Below are 22,526 nucleotides of genomic sequence, written 5' to 3'. Positions count from 1 at the left end.
CCAAACAATGTGTGTGCATACAGACTCCTGAAACTGTGTACACTTTCATTCCCCTCTCTAGCTCTATCCTTCTGTCAACACCAAGTTAGTCTGGCATAGGAGGTTTCTTTTTGAGGTAGCAAGTGTCCTAATAATTTTTAAATGCTTCACCCTTTTCCACCAAAGTTTATGACTTTTGACTTCTGAGACTTATTTAGCAATAAGTCTTACCTCAGGGCACCCATTTAAGATTTTTCCTCCTTGTAACACTAAAGAGACTAGGAAAACATGGGGGAGAGGTAAAACAGCAAGAACCCAATCTTTGACCCAAACCACTTGCTGTCCTACTGGTTGAGAGAAAACCTGGAACCCAAATCTCCCACAAAGGGAGTGGAAGCCAAAACCCATATTTCCTACTCATGGAATAAAAGAGAACAGCAACCACCTTCTGGGGGATAAAACTGTTCATCCACACTTGAGCTGGAAAACACCATAAAACAGTACAAAGGAAACATGGCCAAATCTCACTTAAAAATAAATAACAAGGCTCTTTTAGGAGAAACAAAAACCAATGGATCAACAAAATTTTTTAAAACAAAAGAGTTGCCCAAGAAGCTTACTTCCATATTATTTTCTCTTACCCAGCTTACATTTAGAGAGAGAAATAAAACCTTCATCACTTCTTTACACAGAAATGAACTCAAAATGGATTAAAGATATGGATATAAATCTGGAACTATAAAATAGATGAGAAAAATTGGCAAAATACTCCATGACATTGGCTTCACGGATATCTTTGAGAATTCCAGTGGCTAGAGAAACAAATATAAAATGGATCACATCAAGCTAACAAGCTTCTGAACAGCAAGAGAAACTATAACTAAAAATGAACAGACACCCTACTGAATGGGAGAAAATATTTGCAGACCATATATTAGACAAGGGACTGACATCAAAGCTCTACAAAAACTCATGAAACTTTACATAAAGAAAACAACCCAATCAAAAATAGATAAAAGAGCTACATAAGCAATTCTCTAAAGAAGACATACAGATGGCCACTAGTCACATGAAAAAGTGTTCACTATCTCTTACCATCAGAGAAATGGAAGTCAAAACCATGATGAGCTACCATCTCACACCAGTGAAGCCCATATCAGTAAGACCAGAAACACGTGCTGGTCAGAATGTGGAGAAAAAGTGACCCTCATATGTTGGTGCGAATGTAAACTGGTCTAACCTGTAAGGAAAGCAAGGAGCTTGATTTCTCAAAAGATTAAAAGTGGATCTGCCATAAGACATGGCAATTCTACTCCTAGATATCTACCCAACAATACAAAGCCCTAATTTGAAAGGAAATTAGTAATTCTGTGTTTGTTGCAGTCCTATTTATAGTAGTAAAGGACAGATGAGTGAATCAAGATGTGGTATATAGACACAGTGGGGGTACTAGTTAATGAGCAAAAGAGATAAACTCATGACATTTATGGAAATATGGATGGAACTGGAAAGAATTAAACAAATTAAACTAAAAGGACAAAGATAAATACCTAATGGTATTGATTACAGGTAGAATACAGAGAAACAAATAATGGGCCTGACAAAGGCAGACTTTAAAACCAACCCTTAAAAGATGACTATAAACTGTTATAAAATAAAAAAAAAAATTTTTAACTTAAAAAAATGTAAGTATAAAGTTGATTTTTAGTTCCTTTTTTTTATGGGGTTTGAATCTTTAAATTAGGCCATACATGACTGGGTTTAAGTTGAGATATGTTATTTATATGTCACTTCTCTGGGTACTACTTCTGTCTTTGATCAACAGCATGCAATAAGCAATACAGAACACCAAGCCATACACTTACAAGAAGCTTAACATTGGTTAAAGTTCTAAACATTACAAATATACATGTGACTAAACTAGATTTTTAAGGAGATGTATATTATAATGCAAGGCTCACTACTGCATTAAACAAGGTCTTTAGGACTAGGGGAATGTTTATCTGGGGAGAAAGTTTAGGGGTATAAGAAATTATATTTTTCTATTTTAAAAGGTTAAATTATTGTATAATTTGAAAGAAATTGTTTTGAATGTAAGACAGAACTATTTGAAATACTTTTGTTTGAAAAAATTAATGTATTTTTGTGCCTTAATATTTGTTCTGACTTAATAAAATACCTTATGGAATTTTTAAAAAAAAAAAAAAAGATGACTATAAAACAGGCATCCAGAGTGTGTAGAAGAGGAAAAGGAATTGACGAAACAAGTATGGAGGGGGGGGGCATGATGGTGGAGGACAAAGATTTTGTATGATTTGGTGGTGAGTGCGCAATGGTGACTATACCTGAATCGGGAGATCCAATGTTCCCAAAATACTAACTATGACGTAAAATAATGGCATGTCAGTGAAAAAATAGTGTTAAAAAAAGGTGAACCCCGGCTTCCCTGGTGGCGTAGCGTGTTAAAGCACATGCTGAAGCTAAAGCCACTTGAGCATGTGTTGAATCCCCTGTCCCGGAGGTTACCCTATGGCATGGCAGACCTCTCCTGACCCGCCGCTGCTCCCCTCAGCAGTGTACTTCAACAATCTGCCTGTTCTGCTCCCCACTCTGTCTCTGGTGAATCCTCTTACCGCCCCTGCACCTCTGGCCTGTACCCCAGTTCTGTATGCATAAAATAAATAAATCTTAAAAAAAAAAAAAGTTGAACCCCTTGTCCAATACCAGAAATTTAATGAGTGGATATACATTTGTATTTTAAATTAAAATACTGAAGGCAAGTTTGTGTCTTTTTTTATGATTCTGTACTATACCTGACTTGATCAGATGAGAAAGCATTTGATTAGTCTTTGGTTGTATTTTTATCCACAGTTAAAACAACATAAATCTGCAAAAGTTTCTTCAAAATGGGAAAACATAAGTTATTGAGACCCAGAGATGTCCAGATGTCCTCCAGAATTGAAATATAAACAGTCTATATAGCTGAGAGCTAGGTTAATGGTTAGTAGCCTCTTTTATTTTATTTTATTTTCAAGGTTTATTTATTTGTGCATACAGAACTGGGGTACAGGCCAGAGGCTCAGGGATGGCGAGAGGCTTCACGAGAGACAGAGTGGAGCAGAACAGGCAGATCAACGAAGTACACTGCTGAGGGGAGCAGCAGGCAGCCAGGAGAGGTCTGCCACGCCATGTGGTCACCTCCAGGGCAGGCGGGAATCGAACTCAAGCAGAAGTGGCCCCAGCCTCTCAGTGCTGTGCCTGAACCCACTGCACCACCAGGGAGGGCCAGTAGCCTCTTTTAACAAGAAGCTTATAGTTACCAAAGCACAGGTGGTACAAAGTCTCCTTTGAAAGTACTTATAATAATGCTTTTTGAACTATAGGTTGCAATGTAAGTTTAATGATTTTTTGTTGTTGTTGTTTTTAAGGATAGAATAGAAAACAGAGTGCATCACAAAATAGGTTTGGAGTTAAATAACTTACATACAATAAGTTCAGTATGTACTGGCTAAGCCAAAGGCTAAAGGTCATTGGAGAAATAAAAGAACATTTTGAACCCAAACATCACATTGCAGGACAAAAATATAAATTGAATAAAACATAAGATTTCTGCAAGATTATGTTTTAAGGATAAAATGATATGAAGTCAAAGATTTGCTTTAAAGCATTATGAAAGAAACAGAAAAAAATAGAGAAGGGAAGAAATGGGAGATACAAACAACAAAATACTGATAATGATAGAATCTGGATAGCAGGTATACGGGGGTCATTATATTACTCTCTTTACTTCCAGGTGTGTTTTCTAACTCTGAAAAACTTTACCTAAAACAGAAGGAATAATGGGTATTGTAAATACTAGGTGGTATTTGGAGTTATGTATTGTCTTTTATTGGCACGCTTAATGTTACTTAGGAGTACAGGGAGTGTGATTAGTTCATTGAAGAGTAGTTCTTCAGCATTGGAGTCCTAACGCAGAGCTGATTACTGCTGCCTGTTACTGCAGTCTGCAGCATCTGGGATTCAAGAACTGTGCACATGCATGTGTGTATTCATGCATACATTTAGTACACAGAATTACAGGGAGAACCTCAGAGCTGGGAAACTGTTTTGGCTATTTGTGAATTGAGATATTTTGAACAAGCACTGTCAGAGTGAGAGAAATTGAATCCAAAATGAACTCTGAATATTGCTAAGATTATTGTTATACTGTGTACTACCATACACAATGGTTCATGAACTTAATTTTCTTTCTTAGGAAGGACTGGAACTATGGTTTGTGTCTGCCTTATCACCAGTGGAATATTTGTCACTGCAGAGGTATGAAATTTTACTGTAAACTCAGTCTTATGTTGATTTCCTAGTTCTGAAGCCTCATTGGCAAGATGTTAAAATGATTCTTTGGCAAAATTGGGCATCTTCAGAGTGATATGTTGTAGACTTAAAATGATTCTTTGAGACACAGTACTTAATAAAATTGTTTGCAAAGGTGGTTATGGGGAAGCTTTGTTTAACTTGCACTATTTAGCAACTGATTTAGGTATATCTTACTCTTGCCCAGGATCCAGGTGAGGTTAGTGAGACATTCACTATGGTAGGAAATGCCAAAAATCTCAGTAACATAGAGAAATAATATTCTAATACAATATCTTAAAATCAAAATTAATGAAGAAAATCCACAATGTATATACAATATCAACAAAGACCTTTAAGTAAAGACCTTAGCGGGGCAGGATTTGAGCGATGCAAATACAAAATATCTCAGCCATCAGTGTGTGCCACTAATCCCTACCCTGCCCTTCCTCCCACCAATCCTACCTTCCTCACAAGAATAATATGAAGGTTAATGGAGTAAGTTCACTGAAGGGCCTTAAATAGCCTTAGAAGTGCTAGATAGATAGAAGGTAGTTTTCTAACTCAAAACAATGTCTCTCCTGAATGTTGTTATCTTTGCATAATGAGTATATGTGGGGTCTGTGCCCTCTGGAAACTTCTCAAAGACCGAGTAGACTGTTTCTACTTCTTAAAGCAGGGTTCTCAATCTTTTTCCACACTGATAGTGCTAAGTTGCCGCTAGAGGACACACTGCACCCTGGGCCTGCAGCCAGATCAGAAGCTGAGGCCCGTGCACAAGCCAGACCCTAATCCACCATCTCTTTTATTTCCCCAGTTTGAGACACACAGATTAGAAACATGGAAACTCTAAGACAGTGCTTTCTCGGGGTAGACATCATAATCTATCAGTGAGTTATAAAATCAACTGAGTTGTACCTAGTATCTTTTAAAATAAAATGGAATAGAATAGCAAATGTCAAAAGGGAAGTATAGTTTTGTAAAGCTTTTCTGTTTAGTGAGTGTGAGTAGGTGTGTGTGTCCTAGGTTTATTAATGTGGACTGGAGGTTTAAAAATAAAAAGTTTGAAAGCCACTGATCCGGAGCCCAAGCCTGAGCAAGAGACCTGTCTCCCAGGCCTATAACTTGCTTCATATAAGTCCCTGACAGTACATTTAATTTTCTTTTGGTCTTAATCTTCTTTTGGTCTTAATTTTTCAAGTGGAAAGGTAGTAAGAAGGACCCGACAATATTTAAGGTCTTTGCAAAACTAAAATTCCAAGTCATTTTGAATCTTTGATGTGGCTTTGTTAATTTTGTTTTGAGTAGCTGCTGACAGAGACCACTGACTTAAGAAATAATGTTCTCTTAGGAACTTTAAGGTGCAGATGAAACATCACTGGATTGTCCCCTTTTCTGTAGGACAGCCTTTATTATTTTGGAGAACGACGAACAGATAAAACCAGCAGTACTAAATTTCAGGGAGTAGAAACTCCTTCTCAGGTAAAATTTTTTTAAAGATTTATTTATGCATACAAAAACTGGGGTGTAGACCAGAGGTGTAGGGGATGAGAGATTTCACCAGACAGAGTGGGGAATGGAATAGGCAGATTGACTTAAATACACTGCTGAGGAGGACAGTGGGAGACAGGAAAGGTCTGCTATGCCATGTGATCACCTCCCTAGCTGGGGATAGAACTCCTGCTTGCACTGCAGATAGCTTCATAGTGCTTCGACTTAACCCCTTATGCCACCAGGGAGGCCCCTACAGTTAAATTTTCTTTTCAGAAGGCGGATTCTCTAGGGAGTTGGGTTAAGATTGGTGCTTGTCACTTGTTTGCACTTTAGATTCTTCTCCGTTGGTGATTAGGAAGCAGCACTGGGGTGCCCTATGATGGGTGTTGGTTCCTCACAGAGCCTCGAGCACACCCCACTCAAGCCGAGTGTTCCCCAGAGCATCCGGGTTTCCATTTTAGATAAGTTAATGGCTACGCAGTGTAGAAGTTGTTCCCTGATAGTAGGAATATCTACTTTCTAGGGTTCTAAACCCTTGAGGATTAGCTAAAGTCACCAGTGTTTTTTGTTTTCTTTTTATTTTATTGCCCTGCAAATAAGATGGAGTCTTTCATGAACCTCTACTAGATCAATTCAGCCCTTATAGAACATCACAAATGGGGTGGGGATAAAGAGGGCCAGGGAAGAGAAGCTGTATTTTCAAAAGGGGGGAATTTGACCTTTTCCAAAAACCAATCTGAAGACTCTTTTGCACTTTTATATTATTATCTCATTGAATACTCATGACCTATGTGAGATGTATACCATTACCTGTTGTGTCAGTGACACTGCAGTGATAAATCAGGAGTCACAGAGCAGCTGTAGGACACAGGATGCAGCTCAAGAGCAAGCTCCTGGCCCTTTTGTTGACCAAGGGTGGGTCAAACTGAACACTGGGCTTTGGGCTTTAGGGAGGGTGGGTATACCCCTAACTCCCACCCCTCTTACTAACAAGGACACAGGCATGTCAATCAAGCGTCCAGCTCTCTGTAGCTTGAAAGGAGCCTGGTATGCTACACCCACAATTACCTTAATTTTTTTCCTCTTACATTTTTTTTCCTACATTTTTTTCCCTTTTATTATGGGAAACGTCAAGCTTGAAAAGTCAAGGAGATGATACAATAAGTTCTCTTATAGCATCCTCACACTGTCATTTCATCATGTACCCAACTATATTTCATCCATTCCCCCTTCCCTAAACCTGGATTATTTTGCTAAAAAACATCAAACATAAATCCCCCTCCCACCACCACCCAAGGATTTTAGTATGACATCTAACATAAAGATTCTTTTAAAAACAATTTATCATATCAAAAAATATTTTCATAATACCTTAATAATATAAAACGCCTAGTTTATATTTCCATAATTGTCAGAGCTAGGAGGGATTGTGCTAACTGAACTAAGTCAGAAGGAAAAAAGAAAAATATCAGATGGCTTCACTTATAGGTAGAAAATAGGGGAACCAAACAAAGGGTCAGGAAAAGACAAAACTTTTCACGCTGACCACAGATGTAAGGCATCAGCAAGGGAGGGGGAGGAAAAGGTTAAGACAGGGGAGGGAAGAACATGGCACACTTCCAGGTGATGGATCATAGGTCCTATGGTAGTGGAAGAACTACAGAGACTACACCTGAGAGGAGAAATGAATCAATCAATATAAAAAAATAAATCATTTTCCATTAATGAGGGAAGAGCACAAGGGACTATAGCAATGGTGTGTGGGTGAATTGGTGGTAGGAATTCTATGGGAGATGCACCTGAGAGGAGACAGCTAACATTGCTTAAAAACAAATGATGATGTAAATATCTATATAAATAAAAAAATAAATCAGACAGCCATTCAGACACTAAAAAATTATAAATTTCCATCATTATCTTAAAATCTTTTTAAAATTTAGTTTCAATGCAAATAAGGATCTGAACAAGGTTCACACATTTCATTAGGCTTTTCCAGTTTATAGGTTTCCTAACTCTCTTTTGTATTACTTTATTAATTACAAAAGTCAGAACATATATAGTTTTTACAGCTTGTAGACTTTGTTCAACTGTTACAAGGCAGGGAAAGGGACATGGATGAACCCACAGGCCTGCCTGCTCTAAATTGTTTCTGCCATCTGCCGCATCAAGATAAAACATGCAAGACCTTTAATGGAAAGGAACTTTAATTTAATTAGTGTGCAATACAGAAAACATAAAGAATATAGTATTTTCTAAATTAAACACCAAAGTTACCCCTTGTGGGTATAAGTCTACCCTAAAGGGACTGTCTCAAAGTAAATCCTGAAAGCCTTCCACAAAGTCTAAAGCCCCTTCTGGAGGGGTCACATAGAAAAGGGTCAGAAATGTCCAGACAAGTCTGGGAGGAAAAGAGCAAAATCAAAATCAAGATAAACGCTGCCATGGTGAACCTCCCCACAGGTCTCTCGTCCATGTCACTCCAGAACCGAGAAACAAGAGCCGCTTCCTCACATGTCTCTCTGCTCCATGAGCCTCCCTAAGGTCTCCTTCTGGCTCTCTATCCTTCTTCCCTCTTCTCCAGTCTTTGCTCAATATACTTCTCCCTGCTCAGCTCCACCCTCCTTTGAGTGAAGCAGTGAACCTGGAACTTCCCCTTTTCCTGGGGACCACCTGTTAAAATTCTACAAACCTAAGACTTTGGAAATAGGAAAAAATTTTATTTATTACAAGAGTTACATAGCCTTGTTTATTATTTTAGGGTTTTCAGTGTTTATGGCTTTCCATTAGTTAGAAGTCAATCCTGGGGTATCCTGTACAGTAGCTAAAAGAGCAAAAACAATTAACTTTCAAACAAAAGCAGTCATCAGTTAGCCACTAAGCTTGCAATCCTTGAGTTTCCTGGAATAGAACCTGAAATAGCAAAATATCAGCAGTTAACTTTCAATTAAAAAGAGTCATCTCCTTCTGTTAGCCACTCTGGGACAGAAGATAAAAGAGCAGATTCAACATCAAGTACAAAGTACAACTCCCCCACTCTAGGGAGAAACAGTAACAACACAGATATGAAAACCTGGTATAGTTACATCATGCACCAAAAACCTTCCTCAATAGGAGGCAAAATCTTAGAATCTTTGTCTTACACCAGTAATCAAACAAGCCCATAATTCAAACAGCAAACATTCCCATAACAAATTGTACAGGCAAATTTTACAGCAGCAAATCCATTCAGACTCAGACAAAATAGTTTTAATTTTTTTGAGTGCACGTTGCAAAAAATTCAATTCGTCTCCAAGAATCCATTAAAGTTACCAGCATTTACCAGTTACTACTCAAAGTTTAGTTTTCCTTAGCACCCAGGCATATATTTGCTAATTTAAACACCACTGCTCCACTGTTGGTTTATAAAACCCTTCAGGAAGAGATGAGGAAGTTGTCAAAGTCAAACCCAGAGTCAAAGCAACCTGTCACTGAAAAACCATTGTCTTTTGACATGCTGTGTAAAACAGCAGAGATCACCAAAAGAAAAAATGGCCAAGGTCCTAGCAACTTAAATTTAGTTAATGAAGGAAGCTAAAATCTTAGGCAGAGCCCCAGAACAAAAACTTCCAAGTTCCAGAGAAGCCAGCCAAGTGGCCTCAGATGCCAGTGACCTGCCCATCAAGTCCAATGTACTACCATCTTTTGAGCAAAACTACTACCCAGAACAATTTCCGCAAAAGCAAACCTCTTAGCAAGTGACTACAAACAAATTGTACACATACACGCAGCGTTTTCACAAAGCCCAAGCTAGTTTTTCACCAGCAAATCTACACCTGAAAAAACACTAGAGAAAAATCAACTTTCCCCATGGATGGCTCCAGGCCCTACATTGGGCACCAAATCTGTTACAGGGCAGGGAGAGGGGCACCCCAGGGCCTCCAAACCTGCCTGCTGTACATAAATAACTTCTCTACCCCTTTTATAGGCAAGGCCTTGCCTGTCTTTCCACCATTTGCATCCCAAAGTGATTCACTAAATATCTCCTTTGTTTGCTGTTAGAGAAGAGTGAATGGAAGCAAAAACTTGCAGGCCATGGTGGGTTACAGTCCTTACTGGAAGGTAGAAAATCTGGTGGCAGGAGCCGAGGGAAGGTTGTCCTTAACTCCGTCAAAGACTCTCCCTTCCACTTTTCTTCTGCAGTTTTGAGTTTTTTCTAACTTTAGTCCAGAGCCTGCGCACCAAGGGACAACTGATTGTCTTCAGGGTCTCTGGAATAGCAATATCCCAGGCCATAGTCTGTTGGCAGACCCCCAGAGTCATTCCCTGTGTGTGGTAGTAATTCTAAGATAACATATTCTGCCCCTGCTTGTGGCCATTCTAGACATTTCATCTGGTTTTTTTGTTTGTTTGTTTGTTTTGGAGTGTGGGGTCCTTGGCTCACTCTGAGAAAGGTTTCACCAGAGCTCCCCTTTCAGTGGTATACTGCAAGTTTCCCAGGCAAGTTTCTCCACGAGACAGAGACATCAATTATATTTCAAGAGCAGGTTTTATAGGGAAAAGGACAGAGGAGTAAAGGACACTTGCATAGACACAGGAAGAGCTGCCCCAAGGGACAGGTTTGCTGAGAGAGGCCTGCATGGGCCCAGGTGAGCGGCCTTAGAGAGCTGCCTCCGCCGAGGTAGGTCAGTGCAGAGAAGCCCGGGCATGGTGCAGTGCAGGTCATGGGCAGGCAGGAGGCTGAAAGAGGGTGGAAAGAAGCACCTGCAGTCAGGTGGGCAGGACTGCTGCCCCGAGCCAGTGCAGAGACTGAGTTGATACAGTCCTTTTCTCTTTGGGAGGGGCTCATTCCTTTGTTGTGTGGCCTCTCTGCTGCTGATTTTGGATAACTATGTGGAATTTTACCATGGGCCCTCTGTATCTTTACCCTCAGGTCTGTGCCTCCCTAAGCAGTCTGATACCTGTTTGGGTTGTAAACCTTGTGATAAGACAGTCAGTAAGGATCTTGCTTTCTAAGACTGGGTTAATGGTCATGTTAATCCCCTCTACCCCACCTCCTTGTGTGAGTCAGGTTTTAATCGTGTGATGTCTTCTTCAGGTTTTCTGCTCTTTTCCTCAATCGCATCCACCCCTGTGGTCAGAATTTGTGTTAAGTTTCTCTTGACAGGCCCTTTTCAATGAAAAATATGGCAGTATTTTTTTTAAAGATTTATTTTATTTATGCACACAAGAATGGGGGTGTAAGCCAGAGGTTGGAGGGGTGTAGTGAGAGGATTCACTAGAGACAGTGGGGGAGCAGAATAGACAGATCAATTGAAATACACTGCTGAGTGGAACAGTGGTTGAGACGGGTGGGGGTGGGGGGCGGGTCTGCTGTGCCATATGGGTCACCTTCCTGGCTAAGGATTGAACTCATGCCAGTGGCTGGCAATAGCTTGATAGTGCTGACTTTAACCCCTGAGCCACCTTGGAGGCCCTGGCAGTTAATTTTGTTAGCCCTTCCCATTGGTGGGAATAGTCTGAGAACTTTAAATCCAGTTGACTCATTATCAGCATTTTTCCTTCCATTTCTTGGAGAAAGATTCAAATAGAGGCCTTGTGAGCAGCTTGCTATATGAGAAGAAATAGATTAAGAGAATTCCAGGGCTTTCTTTCAAAAATAAAATTGGGCAACTAGGAAGTGAAGAAGTTCTAGTTGGTAGGAACAGAGAAGATCATGCTATGAGGTCTTCCTCTCAAGTTTTCACCTCTGCTGTTCTCTCCTGTTTGGGAGGCTGCCTTCCACTAAACCACAAACCTCCCTGTAACTCAGTCCCAGCTAAGCTTCTCCCAGAGCCACCTTTTTCAAGAGTTGTGGTTAACTGCCTCTTCCTGTCATATTGTCATAGCTGTTTCGTTTCTCTTGGCCAGTTGCCTTATCACACACTGCAGCCTCTGGGCAACACCCAGCTCCTTTTTTGTTACTTCCCCACACCATTCAGTTCAGTAGCTATTGTCTAAGGTAGATGGGCAGTCCTGAGGCAACATCCACAAACACGCTGGCACCCAGTGCTTCCTTCATCAGTTACTTTCCTCACAAGTTCTGTGTTTTCAAAAAAAAAATAAGGAAAGCTGACAATAGACTTTTCTTCTCCTTTTAAATTGAGGCTTCTATTGTTTTGCAGAATAGATATGTTGGATATTTTGCAGATGTGAAAAATATCTACAATATGACTCTCCCTCCAAAAAAAATACTCAAGATAAAAAAATTCTGTCTTTATGCAGTTCATGGTAAGTGCTCGGAACTGGAAAATTGGGCAGAAGGACCCATGTCTTTATTGTTTCTTCTGGGGATTGCTCACCTATCTATGCAGACAACCCAGCTGATAGCTTTTTGTGTGTCCTCACAGATGAGCCCTTGAGTTGCCCATTAGCTCAGCGGTGCTGTGGCAGTATTGCCAACTCCTAAATGTCCTCCTCTTTCCTTTCCCACCACTAATTTGGGAGTTCCGACCCCTTCCCTTTCTTCCTGTTCTTAAAACTGCTCTGGTCTACCCCCGAGGTGGACTTTTCAAAGTACAACTTCTGATAGATGGAGCGAGACTGTTTTCTTTCTCACACACACCTAGTTCAGAACTCATTTTCTTACCTACTCCTTGATTTCCTGATTCTCTCCCTTCCCTTTTCCCCTCCACTATAGCCTGCTCACCTCGTTAAGATTTGTTCACTCCAGAACTGCAAACTGCAAGTGAAGTTTGTTGTTTCTTTTCTTTCTTTTTTTACAAATAACAACCAAGGACCTGCTTTGGGCTTCACCTACCTTTACAGTCCTTGGGTGGCAAACAGAAGAGAATATAGGTAAAGAGCTGAATGCAGCTTGGGCACACAGAGGCTGGGCTTTGCCTAACTTCCTGGGGGTCAAAGGAGGTCTTCTGGAGGTTAACACTGAGGCCTTCCCTACCTGCTTGTATATGAAAGAGTTAGGGGAAAGAAAGTGGGAGTCTGTGGGGCTCTCTTTCAGTCTCCCCATGTGAGGATACAGAAAAAGACTGGGGCTACCAATTATTACCAGGTGCAAAAATCCTTATAACAATCAAAATTGTTAGCTGTCTTTCAAGAACGTAAGGAGAGAGACTGGGTTCCTCCACTGCCAAAGAGACAGGAAAATTGGTCAGGTTATCTCTGGGATGAGAGAAAGGAAGAAAGCCTCTGAGGATAGAAACTGGCTACAGGTCCATTTGGCTATTTCGCTCTCACCATTGACTTCCCTGTATAACTCATCCTTAGGGCAGGTACAGAGCAGGGACATGTCAGCTGGGGAGTAAGGGGGACTTATTCGCACTGTCTGGGGTACAGCAGGGGGGCATTGCTCCTGAATCCCAAAAGTAATAGTAAATTCTCAACCACAAGGAGAGTTGAGTATGGGACCTCAGTCAACCTAGTGTTTCTGGCCTTCTGAGGAATCACACAAAATAAGATCTAGAATTTTTTTTTTAACATTTTATCTAGTTACTTAAAAGTAAAAGCTTTCTGGTTTCTAAAACCATACTTCAACCCATAGCAAAGACACACACATACATATATGTATATTGCACAGTGAAAAGATAATGACAGCTTTTAGTTAAAATACAAAAATTGTGGCCTCCCTGACGGCACAAGCGGTTAAGCCTCAGGACAATGAAACTCTCTACAGCCACTGCAATACAAATTCAATACCCAGCCAGGGAGCTGACCCACATGGCACAGGTTAACACTGAGGCCTTCCCTACCTGCATGTATAACATGAGGTATATATACCTGTCTCTCCTACTGCTCCTTCAGCAGTTATTTCAGTCAATTGCCTGTTATGCTTCCGACTCTTGTCTCTGGTGAATCCTCTTACCCCACCTCCACATACAAACCTCTGGCCTATACTCCAGTTCTTGGATGCATAATAAAATAAATCTCTAAAATAATAAAATAAAATATAAAAAAATTTACATATGCCCTCCCACCCCACCTTTTATTGGTGGTTAAGAATTTTAGTGGATTACTACAAATAAAAGCTCTGGTTTCTGGCTTTTAAACCAGATTTCAGCCAGTCACATTGTTTCTATGGGAAACTTTGGTTGGCAAGCATTGCACAGGCAGACCTTTGAAACATAGCCTGCTCTAGCAGGAAGCTGCCTATGTTTATAAATGAGCAACTATTTGTAAAAAAAAAAGTCTTCGTGGACTGCAAAATCCTCTACAAATAATCCATGACTGCCTCATGGGATTATGTAAATTATGAGCCACAGGGCTGTAGTGGCAACGAATGGCTTTCCTCCTTCAGATCTCTATGTCAAACCTCAGTATAGAGCCAGTCTAGTCGAACAAGTGTCAGAAGATAGAGGGCAGAGGTGCTTTCCCTATGCACTCTAGTAGAGCTAGGCTACTTTATACTATAGTGTGAAAGGCAATAGACTTAACTACTGGAGCAATTGCTTCCACTAAGAAATTGAAACTCAACTATAAAGCTTGTATCTGAGTATATACTCTGCCTCAGTTTCCTTTGTTAAAGATGGGGATAACAGCACCTATATAAGCCACTGTATTAAACTACTGTAAGCAAACATTTGTTATAATGTATTAATTCATTAATAGGAACAATGGGGATAGGGATAATTTCTCAAAATTTTAAACTAAAATTTTTTTTTAAGACTTATTTATGCATATAAGAACTAGGTGTAGGTCAGAGGGTGAGAAGATTTATCAGCGACAGAGTGGGGAGACAGAACAGCAGATTTACTGAAATACATTGCTAAGGGGAACAGCAGATGAGACAGAAAATGTCTGCTGTGCCATGTGGATCAGCTCCCTGTCTGGGGATCCAACTCTTGCCGCAGTAGCTGACGATAGCTTGATAGTGCTGAGTTAACCTTTTGTGCCACCAGAGAGGCCCTTAAAAACTGTTTTTAAGAAATTCTAGGAGTTCGTTTGCCATCTGAATTTGTTATTTTAAGAATGTGACTCCCTTAACATTTTGAATTTTATTTAAACTCTGGAGAAATTGTTCAGTTAAAACTACAGAAGTAAAGAACAGAGGAACTAATTCGACTTATAAGTACTGCAGGTAAAAGATGGTAGAGAGTTTCATGGGTTTGATTTCCTTGTCTTAATGACATTAAATGGAGTATTTTAAAGATCCAACTTGAGATTCCTCATGGAGACTTCCACACTGAAAATTGAGAACTTAGCAGCCCTTCAGTAGTGTGGGTGCAGGTTTGCAGAGCCAACTTAGGGCCAATATGGTAAGTTAAAATCCTTGCTGCAGCCATGTAAATAGTAGGCAACAACCTTCTTTTGGGAATAAGGATAATTTCCCCCTAAAATTGTATTATCAAAACAGGAAAGTAAAAGGGACTCTCTCAGGAAATGGGACTCTCTTTGAAATGGGCAATATCTTGTCTGGACCCTCCTGGGGTTATGTCCTGTGGTTCTTAAGAAACTGATAATAATGCAAATAATTTTCATACATAGAAATGCAAATTGTATCCAATGAAATGTAATTGATTATGGAACCATTTTCTGTCTATTTGTAAATTCATTCCATTTTTCCTTACCTAACAATAAATATATGGTACTTTGAGCCAGCAGTAATATTTTATTGGTTCCTTATTAATTAATATGTTAAATGAAAACTTGACATATATTTTTTAAATGCAAAGTACAGGACAGTGTAATGGTATACAATAATTTCTGTCAAAACAAAGGGGAGGAGTGATATGTACTCATTCATATTTGTATAAGTCTATTAAAACTTCTGGGAGAATATATGTGCATATTTGGTTATACATACACTGAAAAACAAGAAACCAATAATAGTTATTGATTTGGGACTGGAGATGGGGGATGACTGAAAGATTTTTTTTACTTCCTGTCTTCTTCCCTTTTACTTTTAAATCATACAAATATACCTAAATTATTCAAAACATTCTACATGTGTACAGGTTTATTTTAATTTGTCATATGGTAAGTATTTGACTTCGTTTAGTTCTATATTTCACTGGTTTCTGGTAGACATCAGTAAAAAGCTCTACAACTGGAATAAAACAGGGCAACTAAGCCAAAGAAATTATGATTCCTGGTCAGTGACATGGTGTCAGTGAAACCAAAACAAAAGTATGTAAGATTAATATGGGACATTTTTTTTAAAGATTTATTTATTTATTCATATAGAACTGGGGTACAGGCCAGAGATGCGGAAGGTGAGAGGATTCACCAGAGACAGAGTGGGGTGCAGAACAGGCAGATCGACGAAGTACACTGCTGAGGCAAGCAGCGGGCGGGTCAGGAGAGGTCTGCCACGCCATGTGGTCACCTCCAGGGCAGGCGGGAATCGAACTCATGCGGAAGTGGCTTAAGCTTCTCAGTGCAGTGCTTTAACCCGCTGCGCCAGCAGGGAGGGCCTAATATGGGACATTTTTTAAAGCAGGTTTGCTTTAGTTTTGCACTTTGAGTTCTGTGCATACATAAGTGGAATATACAGAGCTGAAAGGGAAGCAATAAAAACCAAAGGGAACCTGAGAAATCAGCCCTTGGAAACACTAACATGGGTCATTGACTTTAAAAAGGGGGCACAGGATCATTTGTCCATAACTATACACTGAACACCACAGGAACATTTGCATATAACTTTGTCTGATAATTTTCTAGGAATTAGACATTTCTTTAAAAGTTTAAAGAAAGTAACACATTAGTAAGAAAGGTTGCAAATTGCTTCTCATAAGTTTTCCTCTGTTAAATTGAAATGAGATTCTCAACCCAAATGCCCAAAAGTAGATGACTGGATTAAAAAGATGTGGTACACATACACAATGGAATATTACTCAGCAACCAAAAAAAAAATAAACACATGCCTCTTGCTGCAACATGGATGGAGCTGAAAGGGATCATGCTTAGTAAAATAAGCAAGAAAGAAAAGGAAAAATACCAGATGGTTTCACTTATAGTGGGAGTATAAAGGACCAGGCAAGAAAATAGTAATAATAATGAACAACTATATACCAGAGACATTTTACGGAGGTGGAGTGGGGAATGGGATCAAAAATGGGGTGGAGGGGGCAAGGTGTAGGCACCATAGTGATTTGGTGATGGGACGCCCACGGGGATTACAACTGAGATGGAAAAAGACACAAAATGATGTAAAAATAAACTATTATATATATTTTTTAAAGTGAAGTGAGATTCTAAGTCTCAGAAACTGAATTTTGTCTTTTTTTCTTCAGTCTTATAAATTCCGTTTTGGAGACATAATTGGGCTTGAAGCCTTGTCAAGACAAAACCAATGCAAAGCCCATATTTTATATTTGTATACATTTGTAGCTGGGATTTATTTCTCTTTTAATTCCATAATGCTAGTTGGTGAGATACTTTGATCTTTGTGCTAACCAACCAAACTTTTTCATTTCATTCAGGTGTTGGAAAAGGCAATGGAAGTGATCTAAAAGTACAAATAATAATGCAGCAAAAGATTATCTTTCTCTGTTCCGCTTTCAAAAACTGTAGGGTAAGAGAAAGCATGTGAACTGAAAATTCTTGTATTTGACCTCCCTAAACCATCACTTATTATAATGAGAGGCTGTGTTGGTTTCTAATTATTGTTCAATATGGTGTCCTTGGGTTTGGCTGCAAGTTAGAGCTAAGTTAAACTTGTTTAAAATAGTTACTTCAGGAAGTTTTCCAGAATATACTTTCACTTCAGAGTATTGCTTTGACTTTCACTTTTCCACAAATGCTAAGCATCTTCCCAGGCATCTTTTGGAGTTTTAAATTCACATAACTGGTCGTTTCTAGCCATAGTCTCTTCTTGGTCATTTTATTATACGGTACAAGTTCTGCAATTTTAGTGGGCATGAAAATTACCTAGTAGCTTTGAATGCTGAAGATTTTTAGGTTGTACTTCACAAGTATGATTTAAGAAATCTGGAATGAGGCCCAGAAATCTCTAGATTTAGCAATGACCTGAGTGATTCTAACTCAGAGGTCTTGTGGGCCTGCACTATGAATGAACATGAGGTACATGTATCTTTTCAAGGTAAGTGCTTTTGTTTTCTTTGGATGTCTACCCAGAAATAGTTGTTCTAGTTTATTTTTTTTATTTATTTTTGAGGAATCTTCAAAACTGTTTCCATAGTGGCTACACCAAATTGAATTCCCACCACCAAAATGCAAGCATTCCCATTTCACCACATCCTCGCCAACACTTGTTTCTGGTCTTTTTGATAATAGCCACTCTGATAGGTGTGAGGTGATAACCTCATTGTAGTTTTAATTTCCAAATGATTAGTGATATTAAGTATCTTTGTATGCAATTGTTGACCATCTGTATGTCTTGTATGTTTTCTTTGGGAAAATGTCTTCAGTTCTTCTGTCCATTTTTTAAATTTGGATTTATTAGTATCTTTGTTTTATTGAGTTGTATAATGTTTTCTTAGAAGTTGAATAAATACCCAAGACTATAGACCTTTTCTGAAACAGTAAGAATGCTTCTTCCATGGGTCTAAGTAACATAACTTTTGAAATTATTTCTCAAGCTTTTGTATCTAGTTCCTCTCTTACCCCTCTATTCCTATTTCTTTCCCTTCTCCCCCCCACCCCCACTCCCCTCTTTTCTCCTCCACCAGTCCCAAATGAGGGCACTCACTCAGGCCTAGTACTTTGTTTTCTCTTCTTATCATCACACAACTGTATTCTTGGTTGCTCTCATTCATTCCCCAGCTTTAGACTTCCATTCACTCTGCACACACTTATGAGTAGCCTCTGTATGAAAGGTGCAGGAGCTACAATATAGTCTGTGCCCCAACAATTCAAACACTTTCGTCAAGGGAAGTGCCAGCCTTCTTTCCTTTCATACAACACACAAACACACTGGCCTGTCCAAATGTATCACATGAGTTTTTTCTGTTTCTACAAATGGTACCAACATCCTCCCACTCAGGCATTGACATTTTTTTATCATTTTACTTCTTTTAATGCAGTAACATTGGTTTACAACACTGATTATATAGTTCAGAGGTACAACTTCACACTTATTCAGGTATGTTACCATACTGCACTGACCAGCAAAGCACTTATAGTCCTTTGCTATAGTTCATCATCCCTCTTCCCTTTATTCCCCATGCCTCATCTTCCCCTCTGGAAGCCTCAATTCTTGTAACAGTCAGATTGCTAGGTTATCTAGGTTTAGATTTTTCTATTCTTTTGTGTTCTTTATATCCATGTATGAGTGAAATCATCCAGTATTTGTATTTTTCCTTCTGATTTACTCCAATTAGCACAACCCCCTTAGTTTTGTCCTTGTTCTTGTAAATGGTGAGAGTTCATCCTTTTTGAGAGTTGAGTAGTATTCCATCCCAATCCACTCATCTGTCTTTGGACACTTAGAGGGTTTTCCATAATTTGACTGTTGAAAGTAGTGCTGCAATGAACATAAGTGCATCTGCCCTTTGAGTTAGTGTTTTTATATCCTTTGGATAAATACCTGAGAGTGGATTGTTGGATTGTATGGAGGTTTATTTTTATTATTTTGAGAAACTTCCATACTGTTTCCCAGAAGGACTGGGCCAGTGTACATTCTCATTTTACAGCTTCCTCTCAGTGACCAACAACTTTGTCTTCATCATACAACTTGACACATAACTACATGCCATTCTACAGTTGTTCCTTAAGTATATAGCTTCCTGAAGCATTAACTATGTCTTCCCCTTCTTTCATATTTTTCACAGGGTTGCCATAGACCTTTTTCATGGTGGGTGCTACTATTATACAATGCGAGTCAATACCGAGACAGTAGAGCCTCAAGGTTGTTTATTCTAGAAACTCAGTCTATCTTTGGTCACTCCATTCAACAGTCTGCTTTGGACAAGGACTATGATCCTCAGTCATGGTCAGCTTTGCATTGACTTTTGAATGTGAATTCTAGTTTTAAAATTGAACTTCTTAGCCTATTCTCAGCATATGAAAATCAGCTGATATATTCAACAGTAATGGTTACTTAAACTTTAAAAGAAAAATGAGTACTTTATTTTTAACACGGCCACACCCTTAAATTTGTTTATAAAAATAATGGTTAACATTAATTTTTACATGCAATCTTGGAACTACCAGAGCAAGAGTCATTGAAAACTGTTGGAAGCCTAAGTAAAAATGAATTTCATTGAAAATGAATTTCAATGAAATTGTTATGCTTATTATTGCAGTATTAACTAGATTTATAGTGTTGAATTCCATTTGTTCATTTGCAGATATTTCATGACAATAAAAAAGACAGAGCAATAATTAAACTACTCAGCTGCCCTCCTCTGTATGATGATGTGAAGGTGCAGTTTCTCTGTAATGTGAGTAATCAAGAAGCAACTTATTCTTATCAGATCTTTTGAATGATTCTGGTTTGGAATTTTCTTTGCTACAATTACCAGTAAGAGCGATGATAGCAGATATCAAGGAGGGGGAGAGAAACAAGCAATATATATAGGTAATAATTTTTTTAAAGTACATCTGTAATTAAGCGCCATTTGCAGCAACATGGACAGAACTAGAAGGGGTCAGACTCAGTGAAATAAGCCAGCAGGAAAAAGAAAGTTATCAAGTGGCTTCACTTATAGAAGGAACATGGGGAGCCAAATAAGGCACCAGAGGAAAAAATAAACAATAACGAAATTTTTTTAAATTAACAGGCAACCATAAATAAAGACATTCTGAGAAGAAAGGAGAAGAAAAGGGAATAAAACAGGGGAGAGAAGAGCACAGGGACTGTAGTGAAAGTTCACGAGTGAACTGGTGGTGGGAATTTTATGGGGAATACACAATGAATGATTAGTTCTTGGTGTAAATTTTACTATGAAAAATAATCACTTCTTAAACCATGTCATTTTAGAATCTTCCTAAATACTATGACAACTGCCCATTTTTCTTCTGGTTCCATACATCTTTTATACAAGATAACAGGTATGGTTACCACGTCATCTGGTAGAAACAACTTAATCTTTATTGTTTGTTTAAGATGTGAGACCAAGTCTTTTGCTGATTGTATAAACTCAATTCATGGAAACTAAAAATTCTTGAGTCACCACTCATTCTTGCAGTCATCTTATCTGATTATTTAAGAAATATGGCTATTCTTGGGAACCACAGTTATATCACCTTCAACATCCATGCCAACAGTACTGCATTATAAGTTAAAATGTGTTTAATCAGATAATGCGTGTAGCAATAAAGCTCTTTCATAGGAGTTTGATAAGAATCTGCTTAGTATCTATATTGATTTACTGATATAACAAACTGCACCAAATTCTATGCCAAGGTAAGGCATTATCTAGAGAGGCTGTGCTAGTTTAAAAATGGATTAACATACTTATATCTAGGGCAGAAGTTATAGCACATTAAGTTTGAATGAAGAGAGCTAGAAATCATAAATTTGATAGTCTCATTAAATATGATTTTTAATAACCAAATTGGGAGATTTTAAGTAGTCACTTGAGGATGATTATTCCCAAGTTTCTTCTACCATATCTGAAAACTCATTTCTGAATCTAGAAGTTCTTTAAGGACTATTTGTTCTGTAGTGCTGAGCAGCTTAAGAGTGTTGGTATCACCATACTGCCCAAGGCAAAAGGGAAATATTCTAAAACTCATGGGAATTAGAAGAAGTGGATGTGATCGTACATGGCATGAAGCCATAGTTCTTATTTACAGCTTATTTCTTCTTTAAATGTGAATTTCATCTAATCACACTAAACTTCAGCAAGGCAACAGTAAATTGAACACCTGGCCTACACATTTACCATGCATACACACCGTAAATTTTGGTAGAATGAACTTTGGATTTCATGGAAAATTTTTCCCAATTTTGTTTGCTCAGAACACAAATTCCTGAAATAATTATCTGGGTAGAGCTTTATTTGGTGCTACTTCTCAAAGGAAGTTATTGCTGAAGGATACACACATGTTCATATTGGAGAGGCAACAAGTTAGATCACTTTTTCATTTCTAAAGATTTCACACTTACATTTCCATACTACTTGGTAATACCTTTTTATTAATCATGAGGTGTTCATTAACTAAAAATGATAAGCACCACTTGAAAAACTGTTAGTTTTAATATACATCTAATCTCATGATTTCTGTCACATAGAAATGTATTTTATTAAACCCACATCTCATTAATTTCCTAAAAGGAAATGTTAAAAGTGCGAATACCATGTTGTTACTGTTGTGTTTGTTACTGAAGCTCCAGGTACTCTATGACCCATGGCATGTGGCTCTTGGAAATTGAAGGCTCAGTAAAGGGCTGACACCACTGTGGCCTCAAAGTCTTTTCTAAACTCTTAACAGAGGTGACTCACTGTATAGCTTTTCTGCTAGCCCTAAAATAAAATGTAATTTTTTTCTATTCTAGGCTTTATCTTTCAAGAAATGAAGTGGATAATCTCCATAAACCAAAAGCATGGAAAATTTACCCGCCAGAATTTGCAATTGAGATATACTTTGACGACGTTTTGTGATAGCGGGTATCTGATTTAGTGTAGTTCCCCGTCTAGGTAGAATCATGTTCTTCCCAACCTGTTATATATTGATACTCTTCTAAATCTATTTCTTTACCGATAGACTTATGTTTATATGTGTACATAAAATTCTTGAGAAATCTATTAAACAAATACAAGGTAAAATGTCAATGGGAATTTTTTTCTTCTCAAGGAATATCCTTCAGAACTTTCATTTGTGCT

General features: G+C 38.5%; 1 protein-coding gene across 1 annotated transcript in view; it reads left to right on the top strand.

Moving 5' to 3' along the window:
• LOC101630436 (phosphatidylinositol 3,4,5-trisphosphate 3-phosphatase TPTE2) overlaps nucleotides 1-22,304 on the top strand; it is a 46,929-nt gene extending 24,625 nt beyond the window's left edge. Inside the window, exons 10-16 of the mRNA XM_012723172.1 lie at nucleotides 4,235-4,296; nucleotides 5,731-5,811; nucleotides 11,964-12,069; nucleotides 17,217-17,308; nucleotides 20,046-20,138; nucleotides 20,678-20,748; nucleotides 22,199-22,304. Coding sequence (XP_012578626.1) covers nucleotides 4,235-4,296; nucleotides 5,731-5,811; nucleotides 11,964-12,069; nucleotides 17,217-17,308; nucleotides 20,046-20,138; nucleotides 20,678-20,748; nucleotides 22,199-22,304 — 611 coding nt within the window. The remainder of the gene's footprint in view (nucleotides 1-4,234; nucleotides 4,297-5,730; nucleotides 5,812-11,963; nucleotides 12,070-17,216; nucleotides 17,309-20,045; nucleotides 20,139-20,677; nucleotides 20,749-22,198) is intronic.
• Nucleotides 22,305-22,526: the final 222 nt, after the last annotated feature.

This window comes from Condylura cristata, unplaced genomic scaffold, assembly GCF_000260355.1.
Source record: "Condylura cristata isolate star-nosed mole 26May11 unplaced genomic scaffold, ConCri1.0 scaffold00010, whole genome shotgun sequence".
NCBI lineage: Eukaryota > Metazoa > Chordata > Mammalia > Eulipotyphla > Talpidae > Condylura > Condylura cristata.
Note: the sequence above shows the minus strand (reverse complement) of the source record. Positions and strands in the feature narration are given on the sequence as shown.